Source organism: Lissotriton vulgaris, chromosome 8 (assembly GCF_964263255.1).
Source record: "Lissotriton vulgaris chromosome 8, aLisVul1.2, whole genome shotgun sequence".
In the NCBI taxonomy this organism is placed as follows: Eukaryota; Metazoa; Chordata; class Amphibia; order Caudata; family Salamandridae; genus Lissotriton; species Lissotriton vulgaris.
This window is the reverse complement of record NC_141696.1, coordinates 138,797,292-138,812,502: the sequence shown is the minus strand read 5'-3', so window position 1 is coordinate 138,812,502 and position 15,211 is coordinate 138,797,292. Positions and strand designations below refer to the sequence as shown.

The 15,211-nt window shown below is 48.7% G+C and overlaps 1 protein-coding gene across 1 annotated transcript in view; it reads right to left on the bottom strand.

Annotated features, from left to right (window-relative positions):
• The window catches only part of P4HA3 (prolyl 4-hydroxylase subunit alpha 3), a 265,687-nt gene that overhangs the window by 33,434 nt on the left and 217,042 nt on the right, over positions 1 to 15,211 (bottom strand). Inside the window, exon 11 of the mRNA XM_086933242.1 lies at positions 13,526 to 13,594. Within this exon, the coding sequence (XP_086789368.1) occupies positions 13,526 to 13,594 (69 nt within the window). The remainder of the gene's footprint in view (positions 1 to 13,525; positions 13,595 to 15,211) is intronic.

Here is a 15,211-nt window from a genome sequence, read left to right as displayed (position 1 = left end):
ATTTTTGTCAGGGTGATACGAGCCGGGACATTTAGTGGGAGAGAGCTCCAGAATGCCACCTGTGCAGTGAGTGAAGAGATCGCTCGTACTAGGTTCCCCTCCAACACGTCAGCCGGGTCTCGATAGATAAACAACCCTAGATATCGAAATGTGGTGGGATACCACACAAGCCGTTCTCCCATAACAACAATATCACGCTCTTGTGTGGCAGCATTAGAGGGATAGACGCCCGATTTAGTCCAGTTGACCTGAAGTCCCGACATAGTGCCAAATTCACGAAAAATGTCAGTGAGTGCCTGCGGGAAGTTAGTCAAGTCATGGATATAAAGCAGCAGATCGTCCGCATATAGTGACACTACATGTATCCCTTCTGCCAGCTGTATTCCCCAATCTTCGCCTAAAGCACGCGGTCGAGCCGCCAATGGTTCCATCATAAGGGTGAATATGAGAGGGGAGAGGGGACACCCCTGTCTAGTGCCTCTGCGTACCCTGATCTGGTCAGAGATGAGCCTGCCCGTCCGGACGCGTACTACTGTTCTTTGATATAGGAGCTCCACCAATTGCAGGAAGCCCTCTCCCAAGTCATATTTACGCAGCACCGACAGTAGGTATGGCCACTCTACAGAGTCGAATGTTTTTTCCAGATCAAGCAACAAGCATCCCGAGTTAGACCATCGGTGCAGGGCCAGGCTTTGCACACAAAATAGTCGTCTGATATTATAGGATGTGCTGCGCGCAGGTACAAAACCGTTTTGATCAATGTGGACAAGGGTGGGCACCAACGGTGCCAGCCTCTGTGCCAGTGTAGAATCCAGGAGCTTATTGTCCGTGTTGAGGAGTGCTAGGGGGCGGTACGATCCCAGATTGGTCCCGTCCCTACCTGGCTTCAAAAGCGATATGAGATTCGCTTCATTTAGTGTGGGAGGAAGGGCAGAATCATGAACAGCCGCCGCAAACATGCGCAATAGTTCCAGAATCAATATAATGGAATAGGCCTTATAGAACTCTGCGGGTAGTCCGTCGGGACCCAGGGATTTGCCATTTGAAAGAGAAAATATGGCCGTTCTAAGCTCTTCCGATGTCAGGGGAGCTACAAAGTCATCCCGTTGCATATTGGTAACAACCGGCAAGGGCAGGGTAGATAAATATGTTGAGATCTGTTCGACAGTAACCTGCATGCGAGAACGGTAGAGGTCCTCATAGTGTGCTGTGAAGGCATTGTGTATGGCTTGTTGTGTGTATACTGTGGTATTCTGGGCCGTAGTTATGGACATCACCGGGGTGGTATGGGTTTCCGGCCTGATTAGCCAAGACAGCAGCTTGCCTGGTTTGTCCCCAGAAGCATGTGTGCGCGCTGAATGTGCCACGTAGTTCAGATGCTTCAGCCTGTCTAATAACTTCTTATGTCGTTCTCTGTTTGCCAGCAAGTCTGTGTCGTCACCTTCAATCGACTCACGCTCCCCATCTAGCAGTACAGACTCAACTCGAGCAAGCTCGCCCTCAATCTTCCTACGCATCCCTGCCTGCGTTCCCAGACAGTGGCCCCTGACCACCACTTTGAAAGCGTCCTACTCCAGCTGCGGAGAGGAGGCGGTGTCAGAGTTCTCCTCAAAATATTGCAGGAGACAGGTTTCAAGTGCTCCTTTGAACGGGGCGTCTAGGAGAAGATCCGGTTGTAGGCGCCAAGTTGGCACCGGTGGATGTGGACGTTCCCAGGCGAAATCTAAAGTGTGGGGATTATGGTCAGAGTGGGTGCAGCCTAGATAACAGGAATCTACCACTTGGGGGAGCAGATCACTGGTCAGCATGTATCTGTCTAATCTAACGTGGAGAGTGTGTTCACAATAATAATATGAGAGGGTTGCGTACTCTCCAAGCATCATGTAGATCCCACTGTGCGGCCCAATCCTTGAGCGCTCTCATAGCCCCGCTCACCGGTGCACTGGCCAAGGGGGGAAACGAACGATCCAGAGCAACATCCAGTACACAGTTATAGTCTCCCTCTAACAGAAATGGTATTCCGTGCCATGGCGCGAGTACTGTCAACAGTTGCTCAAAAAAATGGGAATGTTCAGTATTAGGGGCATAAAGGGAGGCCAGTACTACGGGCTGCCCATCCAGGGAACCCTGTAGTACTACATATCTGCCGTCGGTGTCTAACATGCAATGGGAAAGCGCAAAAAGGCAACCCCTGGCCGTACCCAAACCAGTGCTCCCCGCGCATAAGCTGAATAGCCAGTAGTGTAAATTTGCCCCCTCCATTTACGGCGGATCGCCAGTGCCTCCGCAGCGGTCAGATGGGTCTCCTGTAACAGCACTATTTGGATGTGTTGTCTCTTAAGATAGGAATAGACCTGGTAACGGCGTGATGGCGTATGCATTCCCCGCACGTTCCAGGTGCAGAATTTAACCATAGTCATAATTGTCACTCAATCTCAGTATCACCATTACGCACCCGCCTCCATCGTCCCACAGCATCGCACAGCCACCCAAACAGGCATAGAAATCTGCAGCGAATCTCCACACGCACCCATTACGCAGTAATAGTAGAGAAACAGAATACATAAAAGCGAATAATCCTGAAAACATTGAGAACAACAATACAATACCAAAAGGTCGACAGCAGAACATGTTATCGTCCAAACGCTCTAGAGAGCTTAAAAAACGTGAGTTCAGGGGGAGGTCGCTTAGCACTCGGCTCCGAAGTTAAGAACCCAGCACATATGCAGGTAGAGGGTGTCTTCCCCCACAGGCCATTATGGCCCCTCGGACTAGTTCTGGCTGGTACTCACTATGTCTCTGGAGCACTCATCAGGCTAGCCCGGCACCCCCCACAGGGGCAGGGCAGTCCCAGCAGGGTTCCAGTGGGGCAAGACCGAGACAAGGAAAAAAAAAACCATTGTGTGGCACAAAGGAGCTCAATTCTTAGCAAGAAGGGGCAAACAGGTCAGGTGGTCTTTAATGAATAAAGTCTGCTGTTTGAGGCTGGACATCGGGTAGGTCCGCTGAAACCTGCGAGTCCGGCAGGCCATATATGCGCTCATCATCTCTGGGAAGGTCACGGGGATAGTCACCAGGAGCGGGTCTTCTTCCTGCGAGCCGCTGATCTCTGCAGAGCCTCCTGTTGTTCGCTGTGCATGAGTTCGGTCGGAGGGCCCATATCCATTTCCAACCGTGTTCTTCCCAAAGGCGAAAGCCTCCGCTTACGGCGACATCGGGGACCTCGGTTGCATCGCACAGTTGACCCGGTAGGCATGGCGCCGGGCTCCACATCTGTGCCCGAGTCTAGCCAGGCTTCCACCGCTTCCGGGGTATCAAAGAAATGAGTTTTTTCGTGGGCTACCACACGCAGCCGCGCCGGGAAAAGCAAAGAATATTTCAGTGCCAGGCTGCGGAGACGCTGTTTCACTGTCAGAAAGGAGTGTCGCTGGCGCTGTACCTGTATCGTATAATCAGGAAAGAGCATTATCTTTGTGTTCTCAACCCTAACCTCAGACAGCTTCCTCGTCTCTCGCAACACAGCATCACGATCCCGGTAATTCAATATTCGGATGAGCAGGGGCCTCGGGTTGGAGCTCTCAGGGGGGGTCTCGCTGGTATGAGCTCGCTCCACCACAAAGTGTGGGGAAAGGGGTCCCTCAGGAAGGAGGCCCATGAGCCACTTCTCCACTCGTATTTCCGGTTCTCTACCCTCCATTCTTTCCGGCAGTCCTACGATACGGACGTTGTTCCTCCGCGCCCTCCCTTCCGCATCCTCAGCGCGGTCTTCGAAGAACTCTACACGGTTGAGGAGATCCTGGACATGTTTGTCCGTTTGTGTTACTTTGGGCGTGACATCGGCTACGGTAGCTTCAAGGGCAGCCGTGCGCTCAGATAGTTTCTTATGATCCGCTCGGAGGTGCGTGAGGTCAATGGCTACCCTATTGATCTTCATAGCCGCCAGTATAGTGTCCAGCTTGGAGGCGGTCTGATCCTGGTCTGCCAGTTTCGCCATCCTTCCCTTTACCAGTGCGCCACCAGTACCGGCCCTCGTCTTAGGCCCTCCAGACATGAGCAATGCGGTGTAGGTCTATGTGTAACCGCTCTTAAAGAAGGCTCTCAGTGACGTAGAGAATGTTTCGGTGCCAGTAGCAACAGGTGAGTACTGTCCAAAAGGAGCAACAGAGCAACAGCGCCCTCTAGGCACACCGGCAACTGTATTGCACGGCAGGGGAGAAGTCTGCCACCAGGTGGGCGCAATGAGATGTTCAGATCACTTCACCTTCCTTAGTTCAAGTCCTCTGAGCGACAGGCGATCCACCACAAGGGTAGGCCTGGCACAGATAATGGATACCACTCTTAGCTTGCACCAGGACAGCCCACCCGATTGTTCGGACACCCAGCCGGGCCCGGCCTTTCCGACGTATGTCAGCAATGGGCACTGGACAGCCGTGCAGTCATTTAACGGTCTCGGTGACCACCACCGGCCCCCCAAGGTGAGCAATGTTTCCAGTTGTAGGGCGGGCTGGCTCAGGTTTCCAGTCTAGTCAACAGTGACACCTCCCTCACTCCTTAGACGCAGGGCAAAAGATAGGTCCGGACTGGTCAGCGCGCCGCGTGTCTCACCAGTAAAAGCGGACCACAGCCTACAAGCAGCAGCACATGTAGCCAGGGCCAGGAGGTGGAGAAATGTCTTGAAAAAGAGCCACAGGCGCCTTCTCTCTACATGGACGCTGCCCCCCGGTCGTGCCCGCCTCTCTGCACAGGGAAGTCCGAGCGCCGTTACCTGCAGGAAGATGCCTCCGTGTACCAGCCGGACTCGACCTCCGGCCAGGGCGCTCCGTCGACAGGGAGGGGGGCCAGATGGACTAGGCTCCCCGGGTCAGGTCCACAATACCACAAAATTCATCACTGTGTTCGTGAGGCTCAGGGCACTCCGCTGCCCACCAGCGCCGGCGAGGGCAATGTCCATACAGTGCCACCTCCAGCGGCCGCCTCGGGCAGGGTTGCAGGTTCCTGAATCCGCGCCGATCCGCGCGCCGAGCAGGGAAGTCCCACTAAGACGGCCGCACCGGTTGTTCAACTGGAAATCAGGGACCAGGGGGTTCGGCCCCCCTCATAGCAACCGCTCGCCATCACCAGGGGGAGGGAGGGGACACAGATGCGGTCCTCGGGGGTCTTGTCGTTCCCGGCCGCAGCCGGGGCTGTCCCGCTGTGCCCGGATCCAATCCCTCCCAGGCCCGGTTGGGACCAGCCTGCCAAGATGGCCGCTCCCGTCAGTCGCCCCCAAGGCGGTCAGTCGCTCCCCGATCGAGTCACGGCGAGTAGGGAGTCTGGATCTCCACCCGGCCAATCTCCGCCGACAGCAGGAGGAGTACGGGCAGAATTCTGGCGTCCGCTGGGTCCGGTGTCCGCCTGGCTATTACGCCCGGCCCATCTCACAGTGCCCGGCCTCGGGCTCGTGTAGATGCAGATGCCGGCACCGAGGGTCCACAGGAGGGGTTCGTGCTTCCCGCCCCCGCAGAAGCGACCAGGGACCGCCTCCCGGCTCCAAACTTCGCCAAAGTGTGGGAAACAGTCGCCAACAGCCTCGATGTCGACGGGGACCGTGTGCAGGGAAATTTAACGGGGAAATTGTCTGTGTAAGGGGAGCTCAGCACGGAGCTCTACCCAGGCACGTCTGCTTCCATTGCGTGCTTAGCCACACCTCCATCCGGGAATCCCTGATACCCTCTTCTACTCTTTCTGCCAAAGAGCATGTCCCAATAGGGTGTGCTCATGGAGACGTCCACACTACCCAGTCGTATACCTCCCTGTTCTTCTACCGGTGGGAAAACACTCCAGGCCAGGCTAGGCGTATTACCAAAACTCCCTGAAGATCTATCTGATCCTGGGTCTAGATAATCCCATGTTTCTTACAGCTGCTAAAAAAATATCTACAAGATCCCAGTTTCCTTCTTCCCAACCAGACCACTCTCCTCACCCAAAGCTCCCTGGTTAACTGATCATAGCTTCCGATACAGTCAAGAAAATTATCCCACTCTACAACATGCATGGACCCAGCCAAAACCGACCTCTGCAGGACAAACACCAGTCTATCCTCTCTTCCATATTTCTAATGGCCTTCTATATAGAACAGAGAGCGAAAAACCTTCCCCCCAGTTATTAGTACCACAACACTTTAGAGAACAAATCTCATTCTTTGCGCACACACACCTATTAGCCGGACACGGTTGTACACAAAAAACAACTTAGATCGTTCTACAGAACTTTTACTGGCCAGGAATATACTCACAGGTCAACAAATATTGTCAGGAGTGTGAGGTATGTCAGCATAAGAACCCATATAAAGCACCTGCTGTCGCATTATAACCCCTCCCGATCGTGGGAAAACCCTTTAAGCGTGTTGGAATGTACCAGCCGAAAAGGATGCTTCGCTCCTCCTCGTTAAACCTAGCGGTGACATTCAGATTTAAGCGATCTAGGATGGGAGGCTGGGCTTTCAGTGCGTCAGCAGCCCGACTCTGGAATGAGCTACCACTTCGAATTAGACAGTCCAACACGTTGACCTCGTTCAGGAAAAGCTTAAAAACTTGGCTGTTTCCTAGAGGCAGTTAAGTTCCAGCTCCTTCCCTTTCTCTCTGACCATGCTACTGCAAGGGGGGCCTTGTGCAATAATCTGAGCGCCAAGATACCTGTAGGGTGAAAGGTTGCGCTATATAAGAAATAAATACATACATACATACATACATACCTCATAGGCCCCCTTCCTCGCACAAAAAAGGCAATTCATATGCATTAGTCATTGTAGACTATGCAACCCGATACCCTGAAGCTTTTCCCCTAAGATCACCCACAAATTCGAACATAAGTGTCAAATTATTTAAGCTGTACTCACGAGTTGGGTTTCCTAAAAAGGTACTTACTGACCAGGGGACCCCCTTCGTTTCATGTTTAATGTCCCAAGTCTCTAAAACCCACGATATCTTACACATAAAGACCTCAGTATACCATCCGCAGACCAATGGTCTTTGTGAGAGGTATAATGCCACTCTGAAACTCTCTCTAAAAAAATGCTTACAACTGAGGGTCGAGAATGGGATATGCTTCTCCCCCTAGCCCTCTTTGTTATTCGTAGCCAACCGCAGTTTAGGTTGCTTAGCGTTTGAGCTTCTTTTCGGGAGGCATCCGCGAGACCACCTCGAGATCACTAAAAAAGCTTGGGAACAAGAAAAACTCGGCCTTACGCGCCCGAATCCATAAACTAAGGGAGTTTGCTGACGCCAACAAAAAGCTCAAACAAAACAACAGTTCTTCTATGATAAGGGGAAGAAGTGGAGACAACTGAATGTAGATGACTGGGTTCTGGGCCTGCTACCCTCCAATATAATGTAGGTCAGCTCGAAATGCAAGGGACCTTTTCGCATTATAAGAAAGATAGGACTCCCTACCTACCTTGTGCAGTTAACACCTAAGAAATCCCAAATGTATCATAATAATCTTCTAAAGAAGTGGCTTGGTCCAATACCCCAAAACATGCATGTCACACACACCTCAAAAGAGCAGGAAACCACCCTGGGACAGGTGGATATAGACAAAGCATTATCAGACCATCAGAAAAACGCCTTACATGGGATTCTTCTACCATTTTTCTCCCTCTTTTCCGATTATCCCAGAAAAACCAGTCTCGTTGAACATACCATATCCACTCCACCGGGTAAAACCATCAGGCAAAGTCCCTACCGCATACCAGCGGCAAGAAGGCCTACTATTAATATAGAGGTAGACAACATGATAACAATGGGAGTGATACAACCCTCCCAAAGTGAGTGGTCGTCCCCCTCATAGTTCTCGTGCCAAAGCCTGACGGCTCTGTGCGCTTTTGCATAGATTTCCGAGCTGTCAATACTATATCTAAATTTGACGCATATCCTTTACCGAGAGTGGACTAGCTTATCGAAAGGCTTGGAGATGCAGAATATATCCCCACCTTGGACCCCACAAAGGGGGATTGGCAGATGCCACTAAAGAGAGAAGACCGGGAGAAGACCGCATTTTCAACCCCTACCGGTCACTACGAGTTTGCGGTCCTCCCCTTCGGTCTCCATGGGGCACCTGCTACCTTTCAGAGGCTCATGAATAAAGTCCTCTCAAAAAATCAAGAGTACTCAGCAGCCTACCTTGACGACATAGTTATATATAGCTCCAATTGGGAGAAACACCTACAAGACGGTTGCAAGGTTTTCTTGGCCCTTCAACAAGCAGGCCTCCATGTTAATGCAAACAAATCCCGTGTTGGTTACCAACGAGTCAAATATCTTGGATACCTCCTGGGAAATGGAGTTATCGAGCCACAGAGTGATAAAATCAGGGCGATAATTGATACCCCCTTTCCCTCCACAAAGAAAGAGATCCGAGCCTTTCTCTCCCTATTGGGTTATTACAGGAGATTTATTCCCCGCTTCTCAGACATAGACACTCCCCTGACCGATCTTCTCAAACAACAGGTGAAAAACAAAGATCTCTCGCACCCTTCCCCTGTAGCCCTACGTGCGTTTCAAGATTTGAAGAAAGCCATCACCACCACCCCAGTCCTTAGGTCCCCAGACTTCTCCAAACCTTTTCTCCTCCAGATGGATGCCTCCAATCAGGGGATTGGAGCCGTCCTTGCCCAAACCTCCATAGAAGGCGTTGATCACCCCGTGCTGTTCATCAGCCGCAAGCTATTCCCCCGAGAACAAAGATACTTTATCATAGAAAAAGAGTGTTTAGCCATCAAGTGGGCAGTAGATAAACTCCGATATTACCTGGAAGGCTCCCATTTCATTCCATTCACTGACCATGCGCCCCTACTATGGATGAGCCGCAACAAAGGACACAGTCCTCTAGTGGTTTCTCTCCCTACAACCTTTCTCGTTTGAGGTGCACCATTGGAGGGGGCTTGAGAAGGGTATCGCTGACTTTCTTTCACGTGTGCCTATGTTCCCCGAGCGGGAACATTCTGGGGTGGGGATGTGTCACGAGGTGCCAGCTACCAACACTACGAGGGAGGAAGAAGGTGATGATTTTCCACGCTATATCTCACCCCTCCTTTCTTTGCAGTCTGAACCGCCCTCCAAGGTCCTCTGGGTCTTTAAAGATCTGAATGTGCAGGATCCTGACCCCAACCCCCCTCCCGGAACTCTACACCCTATTGGCCCTGACGTCCAAGCCTCTAGATTGAAAATGAGGCCAGAGGAGGAAGACGCAGAGGAAGCCGACCGGCAGGAAAGGAACCTGCACCCGCCAGCCAGCTTTCCCGCTACAGCCCTTGGAGCTGCAACGCACGTCGACGGCAGAGCTGAGGAAGCGACCCGCGAGAGGGAACCAGGTCTGCTCAAGAAGGCGCCGGACCTAACCCGGCACTGCGAAGAAGTGAGCCACGCTCCCGGAGGAGCCTGGCTGCGGCAGGTACGTGCCCGCCTCGGGAGTGTGTTCAGCAGAGGTCCCCCGGGCGGAAAGTCGGCAAAACGGGTGGAGGGAGGTTTCTAAAACAGCATAAGACTCTCTAGTGCCCTTCTTTTTCACACAGGTGACGGACGGTGGTGTGCTTTGCTCCCTCATTACCCTTCCCAGCTCTCATCAGGTCTGTTCTGGATATTTTCCTAACAAAGCTCTTTTTTATTTATTTATTTATTTTTTGAATGCTGCATGGGTCCCTCTGCTACGCTTCCGGTGACATTGAGCGGAACGACAAGACAACAGACAATCTGAATTAATCTCTGTCGGAAGCAGAAATCAGTACCTTATTCTTCATAAGACTGTACAAATAGTGAACCACCTACAAGAAGGAGAGTTCTATTATAAACAGTGACTAGCTGTTTAAGTTATATGTGCAGCCTTGATCAATAAATACCATTTGAGCCATCAGTCATCATACTCCTGCTTATTATTAGCCCACACTGAGCTAACTATAACTTACGGCCCTGCAGTGCACTGCTTATGAGCTCACATATTACATCACTAATGACATCATCAGTGACATCACTCATGACATCACTCATGACATCTCAAATTATATCACCTCCCGGATGACATCATCAACAGGACCACTCACAGACCTGCAAACCACTCACATACTCACTCACCCATACAGACACTCATATACCCACTCACTCACCCATACAGCCACTCACACACCAACTCTCATTAAACCATAAAGCTACCCACACATTCACTCACTCACCCATACAGCCACTCACAAACCCAGTCACTCATCCTTACAGCCACTCACACACCAACTCTCATTAACTCATATAGTTACTCACACATCCACTCACTTACCCATACAACCACTCACACACTTACGCACTCACCCATATAGCCACAGGCACACCTGCTTACTCATCCATACAGCCACTGAAACATCCAGTCCCTCACCCATTTAGCCACTCTCACAGTCATTCACTCACCAATATACCCACTCACACAGCCACTCCCTGCCCCATATAGCTACTCACACAGCTCACACTCACCCAATACAGCCATTCACACACCAGTTTACTGACCCATACGACCACTCACAAACTCATTCACTCATCCATATAGCTAGTCACACAGCTATTCAATCACCCAAACAGCTACTCACACATCCACTCACACACACCCATACAGCCACTAATACACACTCACAGAACCATATAGACAAACACACACATAGTCAGAGACACAGAACCCACTCACACACCCACTAACAGACTCATACAGCCACTGAGACACCCATTCCACCCACATACAGCCACTCATACACACACACACACTCACACACAAATACAGCCACTCAAACACCCACTCATACACCTAGAAAACCACTCACACACCCATTCACAGACCAACAGTTCCACTCACACACCCACTCACAGTCCAGACACCCAGACACCCACTCACAGACTCATGCAGCCACTCATACACCCACTCACTCCCACCCCCACTCATACACTGATACAGAGTCACACAGCCAGTCAGATAACATATGTTAGAAATAGTTTCACTCATTAGTAGTACAGAATGTATACTAATGTAGTAGCTTAGTATAAATCTTTAAATGAAAAAATCTTTATGAAACGAAACACTCACACTCAATGGATGATGTCATCAGTGATGTCATTTGAGATGTAATCAGTGATGTCCTGAGTGGTGTCACTGACTATGTCAAGGGTGATATATTATGTGAGGTCATAATCAGTGCATTGCGGGGGTGTAAGTTATAGTTAGCTGAGGTAACTATAACTGTTGAATTTCTATGGTTTTTTGCCTGTATAATGTGAGCCTAACTATAACGTCCCTGTAACCTTTGTTTTTTTCAGTGAATACAACTGCAAAAGCGCACTGTAAATTGCTTTTTATACGTCCACATGCGTTCAATCAATTTTAACCATGTGGTAATGTTAAAGGGCTAGCTCCCCGTTTCAATGTGGCAGTAAGTTGACTAATGTCCTTTTAATATTCCCAACGAGAAGCCAGGCAATGTTGAGTACGTATTGTGCAAAAAAATTACACTTTTAAAAACAAAATCGGCACCCTTCTGTTTTTTAACTGCTGACAGTTTTAATTTCAGTCCGTGCCTCTTTGGTAAAATAAACAGCCAACTAATGTTGCATACCCCCACATTCCACCACTTAGCTCATTGCGTTGTAGAGCCCAGCTCCAAAGCACTCTGATGTACACAAAGTCGGGCCGGTCTCAAGTACGAGGTGCTAACATACGATACAATGACTCTCTCAACCTTTGCTCCATCCACCTTCGATGTTCATTTGGGCTTCTGAGGTTGACTGGCTTTACTCGTCGTGACCTCACTGAGATGCGTTTTTGCCTATTTGCTCCTGATCGCTGGTGGTGCAGATGGGGACGTCACCGCTGACGCCATTAATTCAACACTGACTTCTCAAAATACACAGAGATATCTGCACTCTAATGTAGGGATATTCCATTTATTTATATATATATATATATATATATATATATATATATATATATATATATATATATATATATATATATATATATATATATATATATATATATATATATATTTATTTTATAGAAATCCTTCCTTGTAAATCTATAACAACATTAAATAAAGATTAGTCTGTTTCGTATATGCATTAAAAACAAAGTGGATATAGCATTATTTGCCAATTTTTAAAAAATAATCAAAAATCTGCCTTTTCTGGAAACTTTGTATGATGGGATGTATCAAAGAAAAAGTATGAAATCAGGGTTAATGACAGGTAATTAATTAATGAGTCAACGGTGAACTCTCCCAGTAGATATAATGAATGACTTTGGTATTGACAATCACTAACATTTCAGTTGAAATGGTAGTTTATAAATACTTCAATAATTGCACAGAAGCGCATTTCACAAAATGACTGCATTCCTCAAACGTTGTAAGTGATCTTAATATTTTATATAAATGGCAGGAAAAGTTAGGTGAAGAGGTCGATGTACCCGAATGGGATTAAATTAAAGTATGAGCAAAAAATGTGCTATGGGCCTCACACCTTTTTTATATTGAATACTTTTATAATGGTTGGCTATATTATACTCCTCTAAGCCTCAGCAAATTCTACTATGATAAAAACACAGGTTGTCATTCATATCTTAGAGCAGCTGGCAACACAACCCCCATGACAAGGATTGTGGGACCGTATTTTAACTAAGACCTCCAAAGCTTTTAGATTTATGATGGCAAACAGGAAGTCAATCAGAGTAGAACTAAAAGTCGGATTTGAAGCCAAAACTATTTGCTCAGATACTTGGTCTGGGAACGGGTATCTAAGTAGAAATAAAAAAACATGTTTGAACATTTGAATGCTACTGAAAAAAGCAATGTATGCCAATAGGAGACACTAGAACCAGTGTTCTCCACGTCATTGAAGTCACAAAGCAAGAGTTTCCATCATACGTCTACTTCACAGGTCCTGCTGCCTCACTCTTGCTCCTCTCTTCTCCTTGCTTTTGCCCTGTTTTTTGACTGCTTTCTCCCTGCTTTCCCCCTATTTTTGAGTGCCTTCTACTTGCTTTTCCATTGTTCTCACTGCTTTCTCCTTGTTTTTCCCCGTTTTTGAGTGCCTTCTACTTGCTTTCCCCTCATTTTCACTGTTTTCTCATTGTTGTTTCCCCAATTTTTTAGTGCCTTCTCCTTGTTTTCCCCACATTTACATTGATTGAACAGATCTCACGAAGCAGTTACCAGCTCCAGGGCTCTCAGACCCTCACAGGTGATTTGCTGCACTTTATAAATCCTTGATTGATTGATTGAAACAGTTTTGGCAAAAAGTGAGGCTAAATTGAGACAAACAATTATCTTTCCTGTCTTATCATCCAACTTAATTGTTCTCTCTTGTGTTTATAAAACCTGTTTTGTTGTTGATGATATAACATCAACAACAATTGTTTTTGCAAAAAAACAATACACTGACATTTTTTCAACATGTTGAATGTATGTTGCAGGGATAATTCATACAGGACATTGAGACCTTCTCAAAGAACAACAGCAACGTACCTTTATGACCGGAACGCTGAAGTTAGCATAGACGAAGGCTGTGGATCCTCCGACTTCTACTGAACTAAGCTGAAACATCAAAGAAAAATACAAAATGAAAAGTCATAAAAATTAAGCACATTTCATACCTGGAGGCCAAACTGTCCACACGTTCCTGTTTTGCAAAATGAGATCCAAACTACAATAGGTGATCAGCATATCAAGTAGGAGGTAGCCTAGCATCCTCTGTTCTATTAAATACTGTCCTTTGACCAGTGGAACCAGAACCTAGGGCTCTGACAACTGCCTTCCTTTAGACATGAAAGTGAAGCCCCATTAGATAGGTGAGGAGGGAGAAGGGGAACACAAATCAGGCATATTATGACAGCATCTTAGCCATAACTGGGTAAATGATGATAGTGTGTTTTGACTTTTAAACATTAGGTCACAATGGTTCTGCTCCTTTGATTGCGCTGGTGAAATTAACTCCTCCACTGCTGCTTGCAGTGGGGAACATCACACACAAGACCACAAACCTCAATGGGGTTCATTCCTGCATTTGAAGATCCTGTCTCTCATGCCTGTAATTAAGTGCTTTAATTCTGCCACAGGTGACGAGGAGGAGCTTAGCGCGCATCCAAGATGGTCGCGTGAGCACAGGGCTCCCCGGACCCTCGCCACCCTTCGCAATCTATCCTGATGATATCCTGAATTCTTGGACGGATTCTTTGAGATGAACCTCGACTGAGTCCATAACTCTTTTCAGAATTTAAATCGGACTTGGGCAATCGAAACTACATCGATCTGACCTTTTTGGGCCCACCTGGAGGCGAGCCGGGAGCTGGGCGACTTGTGGATCCGGGACGACGTTGAACAACAACGGCAGTGGGGTCTCCTTGGTAGCCCTATCACAACTTTCGGTTTCGTTTCTGGATCCCGGCACGGTCTGATTGAGAGTCCGTTTCGCTCGGCTGGGGGCCAGTCCAGCCTCCATTTAATGCAAGCAATGCTTTAACATCACAGCCTTTTGGATCACTTTGTGACTTTGTCTTGGCCGTACGAGCCAGCTTTTGTGGTCTGTTGGTGCCCGGCCTGCCGGCGGCCATTTTCACCAGGTCTCGCGGGCCCCTCCGGGGCGCATCTTCCAACATGGCTGGCAGGGGTGATGCTGATAAGCGGAAGACAAAGACACCTCTTCGTGGGAGACCGGTCCAGACAAACGTTATGGACCGATACACTCAGTCCAAAGGATCCCCCGGACTCCCCAGTCGTACCCCAGAGGACGCCAAAGAGCACCCGTCCGCCCTTGTTGATCTGTCCCTTCAGGACATTATGGGCGCCATCTCCAACATGAAGGAGACCATAGGCCAGCAATATGAGGCTCTGGCTCGTAAAATCGACACAGTCGCCATTGATGTCACCTTGATCAGGGCCGACCTGTCCAAGACCAATGAGAAAGTGAAGTCATTGGACCTGAAGACTTCCAGCCTCACGGCCGATGTGTCGGAACTCCAAACAGAACTTGGCAATCTGAAATCGGCCAATGACTTGATGTCCCACCGGCTGGAGGATTTTGAGAACAGGGTGCCACGCAACAACATTCGCGTCATAGGTGTCCCAGAAAATCCCGAGACTCACTCAGTGGATCTCCTGGTCGAAGATCTCGTCCTGAACCATCTTTCCCTCTTTGGACTCAGCAAGTTTTTT